Here is a 16122-nt window from a genome sequence, read left to right as displayed (position 1 = left end):
TGGTTTTCAACTATCTATCATTTAGAATCCTTTGATTAAACTCTTGTTCTTTCCTCATTCTTTACCATTTTATGGTGATTATTGCACTCTTCCCTCTTCAAAAGAGTTTCGCCTCTGACGTGATGGACACGTTTAGTTTCTGTGCTCTTATTTTCTTGAAGCCAAGCCTGATTAACTCTGACGATAGAAACCTCCTGAACAGTTGTATCTGTATATTTCTATCAGGATAATAATTCAAGATGACTAATTTATTTATGAATTCTCTTAGTAAATAAAAAATGAAATCAAACCACATCTATTCCCTATTTATGGAACCAAATCTAGTGCAGTGATTTTTGGAAATAAATAAGTACAATAATTTCAAGCACAAGGCTTGATGGAGTTAAAACGTGAACATAGTAAAGTCTCTCTAAGGCTAACCTTGTGCCCGCCATATTGGAACATGGCGGTCGCAGCTTAATTAGAATATTAATGATCAATACCATCCCCAAGGTTTAGTACTGTAAATGTACCAAGTTGCTTGCTCGTAATAATGTTTTTCCTTTTTTTTAAAGATTTTTTAACTTTTAAAGGGGCTGGCTACACTGTAAGCTTGTCCAATAAAAATTAATTTGAATAAAATAAGCAGTGCTTTTAGTTGTTGAAAACATAGTTTCCAACCACATGACATATATGAAACGTTGGAGTTGACACCCTGTACATTCTATAATATACGTTATGAACGTGCAACGTACACACAAGTAAATCAAATTAACACGAGTGAATTGTGTAAACATTACACACCGCGCTTCATTAACCGTAAAATATTTGTATGAAACTTTCGCAGGTTTAATAAAATTAAAAAAAAACTGTAAATATCATCGACTCGACTGCAACAAAGAGTTGAAGATTTCTTTTCCAGGTCGCAGCCGTTAATTAAAAAACACTTAAATAAAATAGCAGTTAATAACCATTTTTAACAAGTTCCGGAAAGTTTGAGATCGGGAACAACTTGGAAGTTTTTATTCCAACTGTGAGAACTCTCGTGGAACAATCTTTTCACAACGGCAATTACCTATGTTTCGGTAAAATGCGGTGGTTTTTGCGGTTTTAATTTCGTTTTCTTTGTTTTCTTAAGCACGGTAGGTTATTTCTTTGGAAGGGCCGAAATCCCATTGCATGTGTTACACGGTTGTTGCGTAATTTCCTTTGTCCCGGAAACTTGGAAGGAAAAAGCATATCAAAGAGGAAAACAATCATTTTCATCGATTTGCCCCACAAAATCACCAAACCCACATCTCTTTGATAACACGCTAATCCGCTGAATATTTTATTTATAGATCGAGAATTCCCTCTGAGATTAAGTTAAGGTTCTCAGCTTTACTTAATTAAACGTCCTGTTAGTTCAGAAAGACTTCCTTTATTACCCGAAAACACCTAAAGCTCTTTCCGATGCCAACTACATACGACTCACGACTCTGGATCTTAAATTGTACAGAAGAAAATTCACCCGAGCAACCAAAGCTTTTGTTCCTCTCCGACGTAATCACCCCAATTTAATACACTTTTTACCGAGTATTAAATTAACATCAACTGTCGCTACCACAAAGACACTTTGCATTAAACTGTGTTCGCTTCTTATGCACAGCTTTTTTTTTCTTTGTTACTCTAAATTGCTACAATGTCGCCGTTAATTATCATCATGTTTCCGCTTTGAGTAAATTTTAATTAATAAAAATTATCCGTTAATCTCATTTGCTGTTGTTACATTTTTAATTAATTTTTCTTCTTGTAAATGAAATAATAATTAGCTTGCTGTACAATCACATGTACAACTGAAAATGTTCAAGTACTGTGATCATTATTTTTAATGCAAAAGACAACTAACAAAAGGATTGAATAATAAGGAACAGGACAAAAATAAGATGTACAAAACACTCTAATTAGAAAAGAAACGCAAAAGACATAATAATAATAGTAATAAATTTAAAAGGAAATCGACTGGGGTATCATGGTGCCTGTGTGGCGTGGCCTTAACTAACGTCTTTCTGAAGTTAACGATTTTGACAGTTTTTCCAACTGATAATTACTTATCCAAAGTTGTTGCACTCTCCACATCGCTCGCGCAACATTTACATAAGATAATTTTTCATTTGGCTACGTTTGCGTTGTCGCTAATTTTACATTGTAGGAAATTAGAAAAATAGATAAACACCCTAAACATGTAGTTTCAGGGAACATACATTTTTTTATCGTTCTAATTTGAGTACCTTGTTTCCATATTAGAGAAATAATCCAATCAAATACCACTCGATTGCTTGAAGTGTTTTCAAATAATATTCTCTCGTTTGGCAACAAAATTAGTGCAGCTTTTAGGACACCATTCGGGCAAGCGTTCGTGATTAAAAACAGTTGATAACGTCATTATCTCGAAAATGGTGCATAATAACACATGTTTCGTGATAAGAAAGCTGTGACATCAGCTACCAAAAAAAGTTCACGTTGATAATACCACATATGTAACACCCTGTGTGTGGTTTCTTAGTGCGTCATGAATAGAGCAACTCTTCACATGTAATTGTCGCAATTATGGCAAAGCATAGAATTCTGAGTGACTTCGAGGCAACGTTACAAGTGCTATTATTCGCGTAATTATTCGACTTGAAAGGAAACTCAGATCTCGGAAGTAACCGGTTAAAGCCTTTAACGATTATAATTTCGGGACAAAATCCTACATGCGTGGAGGAGTCAGGGACTAATTCTGAATGACTTCTTAAATTAAGTTATTGTGGCTGTCTGGAACCGGTGACATTGTGTTGACGAGGGTGGTTCATTTAAATCGCAATAAATATATCGGGGCCTGCTTCAGACAATATTGAAAGCGGTTAAATGTTTAAACGGTTGAATAATTTGTTTGCTCTGTAATTTAGAATTTACACAGTGTTCACGATGTAGACGTACAGTTAACCGGTGCTTTTTACTCTCTCATGATACAACACATGTATTTATTTATCACAAGAAACATCCAAAAATAGATTGTGTTACGTTAATTATGTAATTAACAATATCACAGGACACTTCTAATCGCATGAAATGTCAGGGCTTTGCTAAAGTATTTAAATAACATTATCTCAACAAAATTTACATTTTGTAATACTTCGGGATTAACTTGCAGTATTTGTAACTTTATTATTTTAAGAGGACAAGGCCAATGTTGTGGCAATAACAGACAGAAATATGATGTAAAGAAGAGTACAGAAACGACCAAGTAAATTTAGTTTTAAATTATCTTTTGGTAGGAATATGGTTTGTAATTTTTTATAATTGATGTATTTCTTTCATCCAACGTAAGATATTACCGGTTGTTTCATATTTTCAATTTCAAATTTTTTATTCGTTGCTCCTTTGTGCCATGCCAAGAAGAGTATTTTGAAACTTTTATTTTCAATATATTTTTTTCCTTTATTTTCCTTTCAGTCTGAGAATTGCTTAGTGTATACGAGTATAGTTTTATAGCCGAAGCTCGACGCAGAGCACATAGAGCCACCTCACAAGCTACAAAGAAATACTCTGAAAATGACATAGAAATAATTGTCAAGGGATGAACTTGTAAGTCATTCATATTTGTATTTAAAATTTGTATACAGGACAAGTCACATAAGGCTTATTTCTTAATTTATTTTGTACGCAACCAAAAATACTAATGACGCTGACTACTTGATACCATTTATAATGTGATTTAATTTAGTAATCAACGTAGGTATGTAATTTGGCTAAAAATGTCACAATGACGTTTTCCTGTTCTAATTAATGAAATCAAAAATTAAATTCATCAACTGTCATTTTGACATTTTTAGCCAAATTACATACCTACGTGGATTACAAAATAAAATCAGATTATAAATGGTATCAAGTTGTCAGCGTAATTAGTATTCTTGGTTGCGTACAAAATAAATTCAGAAATAAACCTTATGTGACTTGACCTGTATAATTGGAGGGGTATACCAAGAAAAACATTTCAGTTAATAAGATAACATAATAAAAATTTATTTTATCAACACAATTTTTTTAATTAGAATGTTTTCACATACTATTATAATATGTACGAGTATTTAGAAATTGAGCATTTTTATTTAATTAAAAAAAAAATCGGCTTGCCCACCATAGTGCCTGTGCGAGTTATACAGCAGCCGACCAACGAGCCTGCTCTAAAGTAAAGGAAAAAATACCTTATTCCCCAGTAATGAAGTACCTGCCCGTCATTATTGCTCGTTTGCTTACAATGGACCGTCGGTTTGTAAAATATAATCCTGCTTGTCATAAATCAATCCTCTTTTGGCAGGTAGTTCAGAAGTATAGTGGGCTGCCTAATAACCGAATTTTATCCGTTTTCTTGAAACTTTTTTATTTTTTTCTTCCAATCTAATTTATTTTTCCAAAAATTGAGACAGTCACCTCGTAGAGACGGTTCTTTTGAATCCAATGCACATTTTAGATTTGGATAAAATGAAAAATTGAGTAAAAATAACGTTAGTTAGTGAAAAACGTTATTAATTTTTTTTTTAAGAATGAAAGTATTTTTTTTTAAAACTGGGCCGGTCGCCCCATGAGATACGTTAATGCTTAAGAAATAGCTCTTTGTGCAATAAGCTAGGAAAAGTGATTTTTTTCCGTACGAGATGCGGGATTTTTAATCGAGACGAAGTCGAGATTAAAAACGCGTCGAGTACGAAAAAAACACTTTTCCTACGAATTGCACACATGATTTTTTCTACTGGAGTTTGGAAAATACATAAAATTTGGATATTTTTAATATACTATGAATTATTTCTAAATTAAAAAGCGAAATCATAATTGTTCTGCTTTCGTTACCATAGAGAAACAATTTATTAATGAAAAATTGTGAAGGCGTTTAAGCTTTTGTCTCAATTATAAATACCAGTTTTTACGTTACGTATCCCAGGAAACGACCAAAATTGAACTTTTAGTGTTGAAATATTATTTCCGCCCTTAGTAGGAAATTTTTCACTTTTCCTAACTCAAATTAGTATTACAATGTTGAAGTTTTCCAAACTCTAGTAGAAAAAATTGTAATCATCATAGTTTCAAACATGAAACTGTGGAAAAATAACAAGTGCGTTTAGCGATCTTTACCATTGCTTAGCCAACCACCATCCACGAGTCTTCGGTGTTGACGGTGTGGAACTGCCTTTGATGGTATTGAGAATTTTTGCAACTGATAACTAGGGCCCGGATTTTAGGCAATTAAAAAGTCGGAAATAGGTGCCTAAAATAGTCCCTTAAACTACTGCAAATAGTCCCTTAAAAACTGAAAATAAGCCATACTAGGTCCTTAAAGTTGTGGTTAATTAAATAAAAAAATGTGTTTTTAAAGTTTTAAGTAGGTACACACAACAAGATATTTACTAATTATTTTTTATTAATTAATATACAATACTACAAGTTTGTTAGTTATTTACATTGTTACGTATTTACATTGCATACAAGATATTGCTCTAAATTTTCTACTTTAAAACATTGTCAGTTATCCACCAAAATGGACTTACATTTTGAAAAACTTCTTTCTACCTCGCAAGAGGTAATGGGCGCAAATTTGTAATAAATTTCTTCCATTTTGGTGTCATGTTCCGGCACATCTTCACCTCTAAAAATTCTTGCCAATTCTAGAAGAAATTTGTATCCAGGATTTTTTTCAGTAACATCTTCAAGTTTTTTTAATGCTACTGCTGCTACAGGGCCTGGAGATTTTTTTAGGGAGGTAAATACGTTTTCAACAATTTTGATTGAATCGGTTAAAGGTAACCCATTTTTTTCCAATTGAGTAATACTTTCGCAGATTATTTTAAAATTACTGCGAACATAAATTAATTGGTTTTTTATTCCGGGTTTCTTCATTATAGACTGTGCTTTTTGAATAGCAACAGCAGAACTTCCATCAAAGGACATGACAACCTGTGAGTAGTTAAAAACAGTTTAACAATCAATTAATTTGCTTATCTTTTATATACTTACTTCTTTAATGGAATCAAAGTGTTCGCTGTAAAACATAGCAGCCTGAAGCCATGTTCCCCATCGTGTTAAAATTGGCTGTGGAGGCAGTGGCATTTCTTTTAGTTTTTCTTTGTACATTTCAACTCTCAAAGGTGCCTTAACGAAAATTTTTTTCACGTTCGAAATTAAATTATCCACATCTTCATATTGATAGCGAATTTTTTCAGCCACTAGATTTAAAGCATGCGCTAAGCATGTGACATGCACAATTTTTGGATAAAACACCTTAAGGTGTCTACCAGATTTTATCATATATGGTGCTCCATCCGTTACAAACAAAAGAAACTTTTCAGCAACAACTCTGGTACTCCACAAGATTTCTACGCATAGAAATTTTAAATCAAAATAAATTTAAAAAAGTGAAAAACCCTTACCTAAAGATTGATTTACGAATCTAGCTATTGTCTCATGATTTGTTCTTTCTAATTGTTTAGACGCCAAAAGATAAGATTTTCCAGGTTCATCTTCTGAAAGTTTCCCAACCAGACAATTCGCCACATATCGCCCAAGTGCATCTGTTGTTTCGTCAACTGAAACCCATATGTTAAAAGGATCCAGCTCATTCCGAATGCGGTCAATAGTCTAAAAGTGAAAATAATTTTAAATTAAATATTAAAAGATAGTATGTTCATACATCTTTGTAGCATTTTGGTAAATAATTTTTCCGTAAAGTAGACTCATCCGGAATTTTTCTACCACAATATTTTGTCAGAAAATTCTGAAACGCAGGATTTTGTAGTTTGTGCCATGGTATATTGGCAGCTAAAAAGACGTTACAAAGTTCCATATTGAATGTACTATTTGCCGATTCCTCCAAGTTCTGTGTCAGCAACGTTTGCCGAAGCGGTGTCATAATGTTCTCTTTATGGATGGCCGTTTGCTCATGCTGTTGCAAGTGACATTTTTTTTCGCATATAAACTACAAAAAATAAAATTTTCAAATAAGTAAAAAATATAAAATGACATATTTTTAATTATGCTTAACTTACCAGTTTACCACAAGCTTTACAAAACATTTCTCGGGTTGATTTTATTTCATATAAATCTTTCTTGCTTGTCCACTGTAATATTTTTTCGCGTAAACTAATTTTTTGTTTCGGCATTATGTTCACTTTAAACAGGTTCACAAGAAACACGACCACTGCACGGAGATAAAGTAAACGAGAAATGACAAATTTGTAATGCTTATATTTACGTCTGCCACCAAATTTCAGAGGAGATGGTTAATTTTATATTTCTTAAATTTTTAGAAAATGACACCCTTAAGGTTTCTCTTATTGTTTCACTTCGGGATTTTAATTTTCGTTTTTATGGCAAGGACCATTTTATAAACGTTAAAGCTTCTAACAATACCTAAGTATCAGAAAACATTAGACCGCGTATACCTGCACCCCTTCGAACAGAGGCAAACAGATAAACTCTGTAATTTATGCCAGTCCAGTCTAATGGTTTGTGGTACTTAGGTATTGTCGGAGTATTTACCGCTGACATCATGGTCCCAACCGTAAAAGCGAAAAAGTAATTCCTGTATTGTACTGCACTTTGTACATTTCAGTAATTACATCTCCTTAAATTTTAAAATCATAAAGCATTGTAAATTTTATTGAGGTACCACTTTTACATTTTCAATACCGTAAACTTCCCAGAATTCGAAAATTGGGAAAAAACCGCAAAAATGAAATTGATTTTTGGTCATTTTAGGCATGTTCAGGCAGTTAAAAGGTAAAATAGGTATTTAAAGGGCATTTTAGGCCGAATAGGCAGAATCAAATATGGCTCTAATTACTCTAATTAAGCCAGAAATCATTTATAGACAAGTTTCATACATGTGCCTTAAAAAATAAAAATAGTCCATTTTGCCTAAAATCCGGGCCCTACTGATAACTATTTGTCTCTTCATGTCGCTCGTGTAACGTTTAAATATTTTTTTCTTTTGTGCGGTGCTTGCCGACTCGATAATTTTTATTTTTATTGTGCATCGTGGCTATACCATTACTGTTAGAAAAAAAGTATTATAATATTTAGAAATTGAAGGTCTGTTCTGTAATTACGACTTTGAAATTTTCTACCCCATGTTTTCATATAATTAAAATTTTAAACACAAAGCACCTTTCCATGTTTTTGTCAGACGTAACAGCAATATTTTATAACTGGAATTTTAGTCGAATATATTTCCTGCAAGACTTCCTACAGTATGACATAATTGTATCTGTAATTCATTTCCTGTCTGTCTTTGTAGTGAAACTATGTAGTAATTATTACCAAGGTTTAATATGAGCAATATCGGTATATTCTCCAATGCATGACGGGTAATAATCAAGTTTAAATTAACATAGATAAAGTAAAATGTGTCATTTTATTCCTCCTCGCAGTTCCTCAGACAAAGTATCATGATTTTACAATAAAATAATTTTTTATTGAAGACATATTTTGTACTTACGAGTCCTGCGATGAATAAAATTTGACTTAAACTTGACAATCTTATGCTTTATGTTTTTCTCTCCTTTCTTTTTCTTTTGTAGTACATGTTAAGTATTACAGTATACATATAATAGTTGTTTTGTTACTTTACATTTTGCATATAAATAAAATAAATAATTAGTTATTAATTTAAACAAATGTGTTGGATTTTTTCAAAAATTATCAGGGATTATAACGAGCTTTTTTTGGGTTTAATGAGCAAGCAAGCAGCTCCTGGTGGAAATTTAATCCGTCAAAAATCTTTTACTAAATAATGTTTATAATGAATTTTTTGCTAAGTAAATTAATTGACGGATCGGGAGCGGATCAGTATTTCATGGAAGTTTCAAATTTCTTTACAAACATCGAAACCCCGATGTCACCTGATACGACGTCCAATTTCCATGGCAGGGACACGCACAAAGAGCTTTTGACCACCGGAAAGACACAGGATTGATGACACATGACACGACCCTTTATCGTAACCCTGGATGCCTATTAATTTGCCTGAAGACACGTGTCCAGGACGAGACTTCATCGGACAAGATATCGATTGACAAGGAGTCAATGGCGATCTGCAATATTCTCAAAGTTCTGACGACGGTGATATGATCCTGAGATTCAGCTAGGCCCCCATTTAATTAATCAATGTCAATAGACCAAGAGAACTGCGCATAATTCGTTAAAAGCCGTTTCGGGGGATCCCCGAGAGGCGAAGGTTCCCCGAAGCGGAGAGGGTTCCTCGTCGTCGCCAGGATTATGAAAAAAGTTATCAAACGAAACGAATACAAATTTTCCATTAACTCGTAATAATAACGAAAATATCTACCCTAATTGTTTTTCCATTTCGAACCAACTAAAATATTAAATTCCGCAATCCCGCCAACAACGGTAATCTGAGAATTTACACGCTTTAATAATGGATTGTGACAGGGGAAATTTTTCCCCGACGCTTCTTTATTAAAATCCCAGCTTTTGTTTCTGAATAAATAGATTTTGGACAAGGATGCTGCGCCACCGTCCTACCTACTCGTCTTGTCCGTAATGTTTGTTTTATTTTCTTGCGTGGAAGCTCCCCCTGTACGTGTTCGGTAACATGTTGCGAAATCCCAATTAATTTTCAGAGATCCCATGGTCCATAGAATTGTGATCCTTTTCAGGTGACAGGTTTAATTTAAAGTTGTGAACTCGTCAAATTTGCTTTTTTGAGGGAAAAACGATCGATCCGTCATTTTCTAATTCGATTAAAGTTTCACGGAGCTGTTGATTAAGGTGGAAACCATTACCGGTTGTAATTTTGGATTTAAAAAGTAAATATTTGCTCGGGAACATGTTTGCACAAGACCTCGTTAGCACTATTAAATTCAAGATGAAGGCACAAGTTACAACGATATGGGTGACTAAAGCCGATCATGTGTTTCCGGCTATAAATAGAACTTGTTATTATTTCCTTCTGCATTTTAATGACAATTGTCGTTCGCCGTACAATACGGCCATTGATCATTTCTTATATAATAAAATATTTGCACACCTAGAAGATCAACAACGTTCGCATGAGTCGCAAAAACCCCCAATTACGCCATTTTAACGATTTGTTGAACCAAAATTGTTTGAGGAAGTAATTAGTTGAGGAAAAGGAAAAAACATCATTTTTATTACGTTTCAAAAAAAAGTTTGTTTTCACTTGATTATAATATAAATAAACATTAGTTCCTACATGAATAATAATAATCAATATTATTGGTGAACGCTTTGAATTTTTTTTTTAATCAAATAAATACTCTGTCTATGGAACTAATAGGATAATCATTTTGTTGGTAACTATTATCGCTGTTTGTCTAGTGAAATGTAAACAAATTTTAGTGCACATAAAACATGTTGACCAATAATTATTAAAAATGAATTGAACGTAAATTATTGTATTGTTATAAAATTAAATTCATAGCTGTGAATCGTAAACCGACTGGACATCCTCATTAGACATATTTCTTGAAAATATATCGATATTAATTTAAATGTGAATGGTACACACGGGGGTGGTTGGTGGTTTATTCTCTTTAAGATGGAAGATTGACTAACACGTAAAGAACCGAAGATTTGATCACTAGAAAATCTTAGGGATAAAATATCTTCTCCATCCTTCTGTATCTCTTCCGGATCTTTCTTTATCTCTCCCAGGTATTTACGCCACGTCTCCTTGTATCTCTCATGGATCTTCCACGTCTCTCCTGAATCTTCCACGCCGAATCTCTTTCTGTAGATCTCCCATCCACGGGAAAGAAAATCAGCCCCATGACCAGTCCCTTGGGTTGGTTATTAAAAATCATAGGAAAAACCTCCTGACCCCCTTCATATCTCCCATGAATCTCCTTTATATCTTTCATCCCAGATCTCCCTGTTTCTCCCACGACCTCTTTGTATCTCTGTATCTTATCCTATCTCCCTGTGCCTCCAACGGATTTTCCTGTATCTCTCTTAAGTCGGATATCTTCCGTGGATCTCTCTGTATCTCCCATGGATGTCCTTGTACTCGTATTTCATATCGATCTCTCTGTGTCTTCCTCGAATCTCACATCACAGATCTCCTTGTATCTTCCCTGAATCTCTCATTCGTTAAGCAGAAAATCGGCTTAATCACTAAACATTTTTCAGAACAAAATTCTCTTATAGAATATAAAATATCTCCCAGAAGCTTCCCCCTCTATCTGTATTTTCTTGGATCTCTTCCGAATGTTCCTGTATCTCTCCCCGACCTTATTGTATCTCTTATGAATCTCCTGGTATTTACCTTGAATCTCTTTGTATCCCCCGGATCTCCACCGGATCTCCCATTATCTCCCATCCATTATCTCGCTATATCTCTCTGATTCTCCCCGTGTGTTTCTCCTCTCTATGGGACCAGTTCCCCCAAACTCATCATATCTTGCTGGATCTTCTTGTATCTCCCCTGGATCTTCCTCTATCTCCCCAGAATCTTCCGCTATTGCTCTGCATCACCCAGTATTGTCTTGTATCTCCTCATGATCACTCAATCATAAACATCTGATAAATATCTAATGAACAGAACTAGATTTTTTGAAATTTTCGCACCTGAAGACGAAGCTTGCATTCGTCGACTTGGTCATATGGTTTTTCTCTCTGTGCGTCTAACTTTAATTTTTTCATCATACTTTATACTTAATTTGCAGTAATTTTTTTGAAAGTTTAATAGGGCAGTAAATATAGCATTGTTTAATATTTATTAAGCCATCATAACATTTTGCACTGGTTTATGTGCCAATTAGGTACAGTTCAAACATAATGAAAAAATAAATATCTATTATAAATCATGTCAATTTTAGATCGGAGGCCTTGTTTCGCTATAATTTAAATATACTGCCTCAATCATCTACTAAATTTGATTGTAAAATTACCATTATTACTATTAACGTCAGTTTTCATCACAGACTGATCTGTAACAGCTTTAGATATGTTATTTTGCATGTCTGGACACCCATTAATACATTTAATTAGACATCATTTCTCATGTAGGTAAATTAACACCAAAATTCTAAACCAAAAAGGAAATTGGACACTTTTTTCGGTTGAAAGTCAATTTAGAGGTAATTATGAATATTTACTTACTTTGTATTTACGTTTGCTTAATTTAGACTTTTTTCTGAAAGCGTGTATTTTTAATGTCACCCTAATTAATATTTAATTAGCTTTCTTGCTTACAGTGTGCAAATCTAAAAATTATTTTACGGTTCTTGAACTCGAAGCGACCCGCGGAATCTCTTTAGTGCCTTTAAGATTTTCCGTGGAATAATTTTTTTGTCGTTTCAGTTCTAACTCTAACATTATGAACTTAGGAAATTTAAATATTTAATGTATACAGAGGCACGGCACCGGTGCACTTAAATAATAAATAAGAGAAAAATTATGATAACAAAGCGTCCTGCGAAGGCTAAATCTTGATTAAAAAGCAAATTAGATGTCGAGCCGTTAACAAAAGTACATCCTTATTTGAAATTCAAAGCTTTTCCGAGAATTTTTTTGGTTGTACAAGGTGTAATTTATGCATATTTAATTAGAAATTTAAACCAGAAACGATTTTCCTCAGTAAATAAACCCGGCGGGAATAAAAAAGCGGAACACGAGTCAATGTTTCGTATTTTTGTGAGCACTTAGGGCAGTTTAACGCCTGTTGAAACGCAGACCTACCATGAGGTCTCGTTGTGGTTCCTGCATTTGAATTTTATTTAGAGTGTAGTTCGTGATTATTGTGTCTAACTCGGAAGCCAAAGAAAGACCAGGAAAATTCAATTCTTAAGTCACTTAAAACACTGATACACTTGATGTAACGACGCTGAAATGCTTTGATATTTAGAATACAAAGATTATGTTTCTACCACGAATTTACTTTACTTATGCAGAAAACAATGCCGTGAAGATTTTAGAGCTAAATAAAAACAAGTGATAAGTATTAAGAACTTGTCTGAGAATAAAGGTTCAAATTATAATTGGCACAGTTGCAGTTTTACATTTTCGGTACTTTGGTTAATATTAATTTTAATTTTACCCATGTTTTATTGGTGAACAGCTCTACTTATAATCTGATTTTTCTCGAGGTTATTCATAAATATCGAATTTATTAAAGAAAGTTCAAGTGTTAAAGGTGAAGCTATGGACGCACCTATAGGTCAAAAATCGATCCAAAACAAGATAAAAGAGGAGAAGGTAATAATAATAATAATGCTTTATTTGCCCTCTCGACTTTCCGATTCCTGATTATAAACATAAAAATACAATTCCTACCCCCCATCTCTTTGTTTTTCAATCCTTTCCCTTCTCTTCCATATCTCTTTCACCCATATTACCTTCTTTCCGTTTTCATTCAGTATTTCTCCCCGTTCCTTTCTCTCCCTCTCTCTCTCATTTCGCTACATCCATTCCAGATGAGCTCAATTGTCTCTTTTTCCTCATAACACATTCTACACCTTGTTTCCTCTCCTTCCATGCAATACCTGGTTTCTCTCTTCTCGTTTCCACATCTAAATCTCGCCATCATTTTTCTTTCTTTTACACTCTCTCTCCCCAAGTACTCCGGAATTTCCTCTGTCATACACCTGGATTATTTAATTCTTTCCCTTCTTTCTTGCTTGTCACCCACTTCTCAGGTAACATTTCCCTCTCTCTTTTCTCTCCGTTTTTTTCTTTTCTCTCCAGCATTCGGTTAGTATCTGGCACCCTTCCCATTCATCCATTTTGTCTTCAAACTTTGCCGCTCTCTTCCCCGCTTTCACTATGTAACCTGGCGTTTCTCTGTCCACTCCGAGCACCCTTCTCAAATATTTTTCTTGCACATTCTCTACTTCTTCTTGTTCCTTGATCACCATTCTCCTTCTGAAATCACCTCCCCACTTTCTCTCTCCTACATCCCACTACTTTATTTGCTTTCCTCACTATCTCTCCGATATGTGCCTTATCCGTTGAATGTGTAACCCAAGTATTTGAACTCGTTTACTTGTTCTATTTTCCTTCCTTCGCAGTTTCACTCATTCTCTTCACTCTTCCTCTTTCTCTTATTGAACACCATCATTTTCGTCTTCTCAATATTCACTTCCAGCTTTTTCTAGGTTCCTCATCATTTCTTTCATTTCACTTTCACACTCCACCTCCCCCCCCCCACTTGTGTTTTCTTTAACATTTCATCCATATCTGCCACATATATCGTAAATAGCAGGGGGCTAAGCGGACAGCCCTGTCTCACTCCGTTTGTCGTCTCAAACCATTCGCCTAGGAGAAAGTAGTAATTAACCATTTAAAGCCAATACAATACAATAATCCAAATTAAAAATAAGTTCTCTAGGTTGTAAAGATTAAGAAAAATATAGAAAACCGTACGAGCATCTGCTGACAAATAGACACAATAAAGATGAAAAATATTGCACCGAGTTAAACCTAGTATTTTTACGTAAAACTTATTAAACATTTCAGAATATCCCTCAGGCAAAAACAAGTTTCGTTTTAGCCACCATTTTGCAGAATATTAATATCCTGTACGAGGTAAGGGGACATTAGGCAATTTATTTTAATATGCATTAAAAAAACGTAATGTTCAACGGCGGAAAAATTCTTTGATCTTTCTGAGCTCGTTCGTGTGCTGCGAATTTTATTTGAATATTACAAAAGAGGGAAAATTTGAGATTCTGTTCATAATCTGATCTAGTCCAAGGACGTCGATAAACCTTGAGCATTCACAAAGAAAGTTCAGGTGTTTAGAGCTAAATCAGTGAAAATATTGAACGAATTTAAATAAAATAGTAATACACAAATTTAAGGACTACTGATAGTATCTAAATATATCTAACAGACTAGGAGGGATGCAGTAAAGTAATACCTTCATATATCGGTGTCCCAAAAGTACCGCATTTCCTTGAAGGTGGATGTGGTAGAATGCTGGAAAAATATTTAAAAAAAAATCCCGACCTCTATTTAGATATTGATTTTTTTAACATATTTTTCAGCACTCCATGACTGTTTTAGGTGACGCACCTTTAAGGAAATACGGTACTTTTGGGACACCTGTATAAATAAAATTGGAGCGGTTGTCTGTTATTTCGATATTTAAAGTAATTTTACGCCATATAGAAGACATTTAAGAGGTTTTTAAACTGTTTTGGTTCTTTGTTTGAATCTATTTAACTCAAAAACGAATGTATCGATTTCCTTCAAATAAACTTTGTTAGAAAGAAAAAATTCTTGGTTGTATTTTGTACTTTGTCTTCTCACGATATACCGATAAATATCGCCGAGTACATGCTTTGTAGTGAGCTCGCCTCGCTTATTTCTGTTTCGTTGCGTGTTCACGTCTCACGTGTTTATTACGTCGGAAACTTAAAAAACAGAAATTGAATTCTTGCTTTAATTTCTCTCTGGTCTAAGATACGATTTGCTTGATATCTTCTTTTACAATGCTTCAATGGTTGATAGGGGACATCTGATACTCGCGTTGTCCTATTCCTTAATACTTGCCAGAAAGCCCCAGACAAAAGCCAGTCTTGAATACAATTTTGAACGTTATTATTCGTTATAAATTATAATACTGCAAGGGGAAATAATTGATTTCATCATCTTTGAAAAAAATTATTGTTCCGTGGAGAAAATATTCTTTGATCTGTCTAAGTTCGCTCATGTACCACTAATTTTCCTTGAGCATTACAAAGAAAAGAATTTCGAGGTTCAACTCGTAATCCATCCAGTTCGAGCCCATTCATAAACGTCGAACATATTAAGGAAAGTTCAGGTGTTAGAGGGAAAATTATGGATGGATCGATCCGTCTTGGAAAAAAGCAAAGTACTAGAATGCAAAGATCGAGTCGTGTAAACACCGGAATTAAGGAAGAACGTAAATCGCTCGCAGGAAATGTGAGTGTCGGAGTATTAGTGTCAGAGTTCGAGGACAATATGACGTGTTTATTTTGTCGTTGTAGCAAGTTGAAGTTGTAAAGGACCGCGTGAATAGCTCGCAGGAGAGATTAAAGAGATATTGTGTTCGGCGATGGCGATGTTAGAACATCACTGTGTAATTATCGGTGGTGGCGCGATTTAAACTGTAACCTAAATTCA

At 34.2% G+C, this 16122-nt stretch overlaps 2 protein-coding genes across 5 annotated transcripts in view; one reads left to right on the top strand and one right to left on the bottom strand.

The window, feature by feature from the left end:
* The window catches only part of LOC138130067 (adenylate cyclase type 6), a 366957-nt gene that overhangs the window by 32116 nt on the left and 318719 nt on the right, over positions 1–16122 (top strand). The gene's annotated exons all lie outside the window — the stretch shown is intronic.
* On the bottom strand, positions 5215–7929 carry LOC138131950 (uncharacterized). The gene is made up of 4 exons (XM_069049234.1): positions 6686–7929; positions 6426–6633; positions 6013–6371; positions 5215–5952 (listed from the first exon to the last, which is right to left on the bottom strand). The coding sequence occupies exons 1-4, from the start codon at positions 6902–6904 to the stop codon at positions 5521–5523; spliced, it is 1218 nt and encodes a 405-aa protein (XP_068905335.1). The 5' UTR covers positions 6905–7929; the 3' UTR covers positions 5215–5520.

The sequence above is a fragment of the Tenebrio molitor genome, chromosome 5 (genome assembly GCF_963966145.1).
Source record: "Tenebrio molitor chromosome 5, icTenMoli1.1, whole genome shotgun sequence".
Lineage (NCBI taxonomy): Eukaryota > Metazoa > Arthropoda > Insecta > Coleoptera > Tenebrionidae > Tenebrio > Tenebrio molitor.
This window is presented reverse-complemented; position numbering and strand designations above follow the sequence as displayed.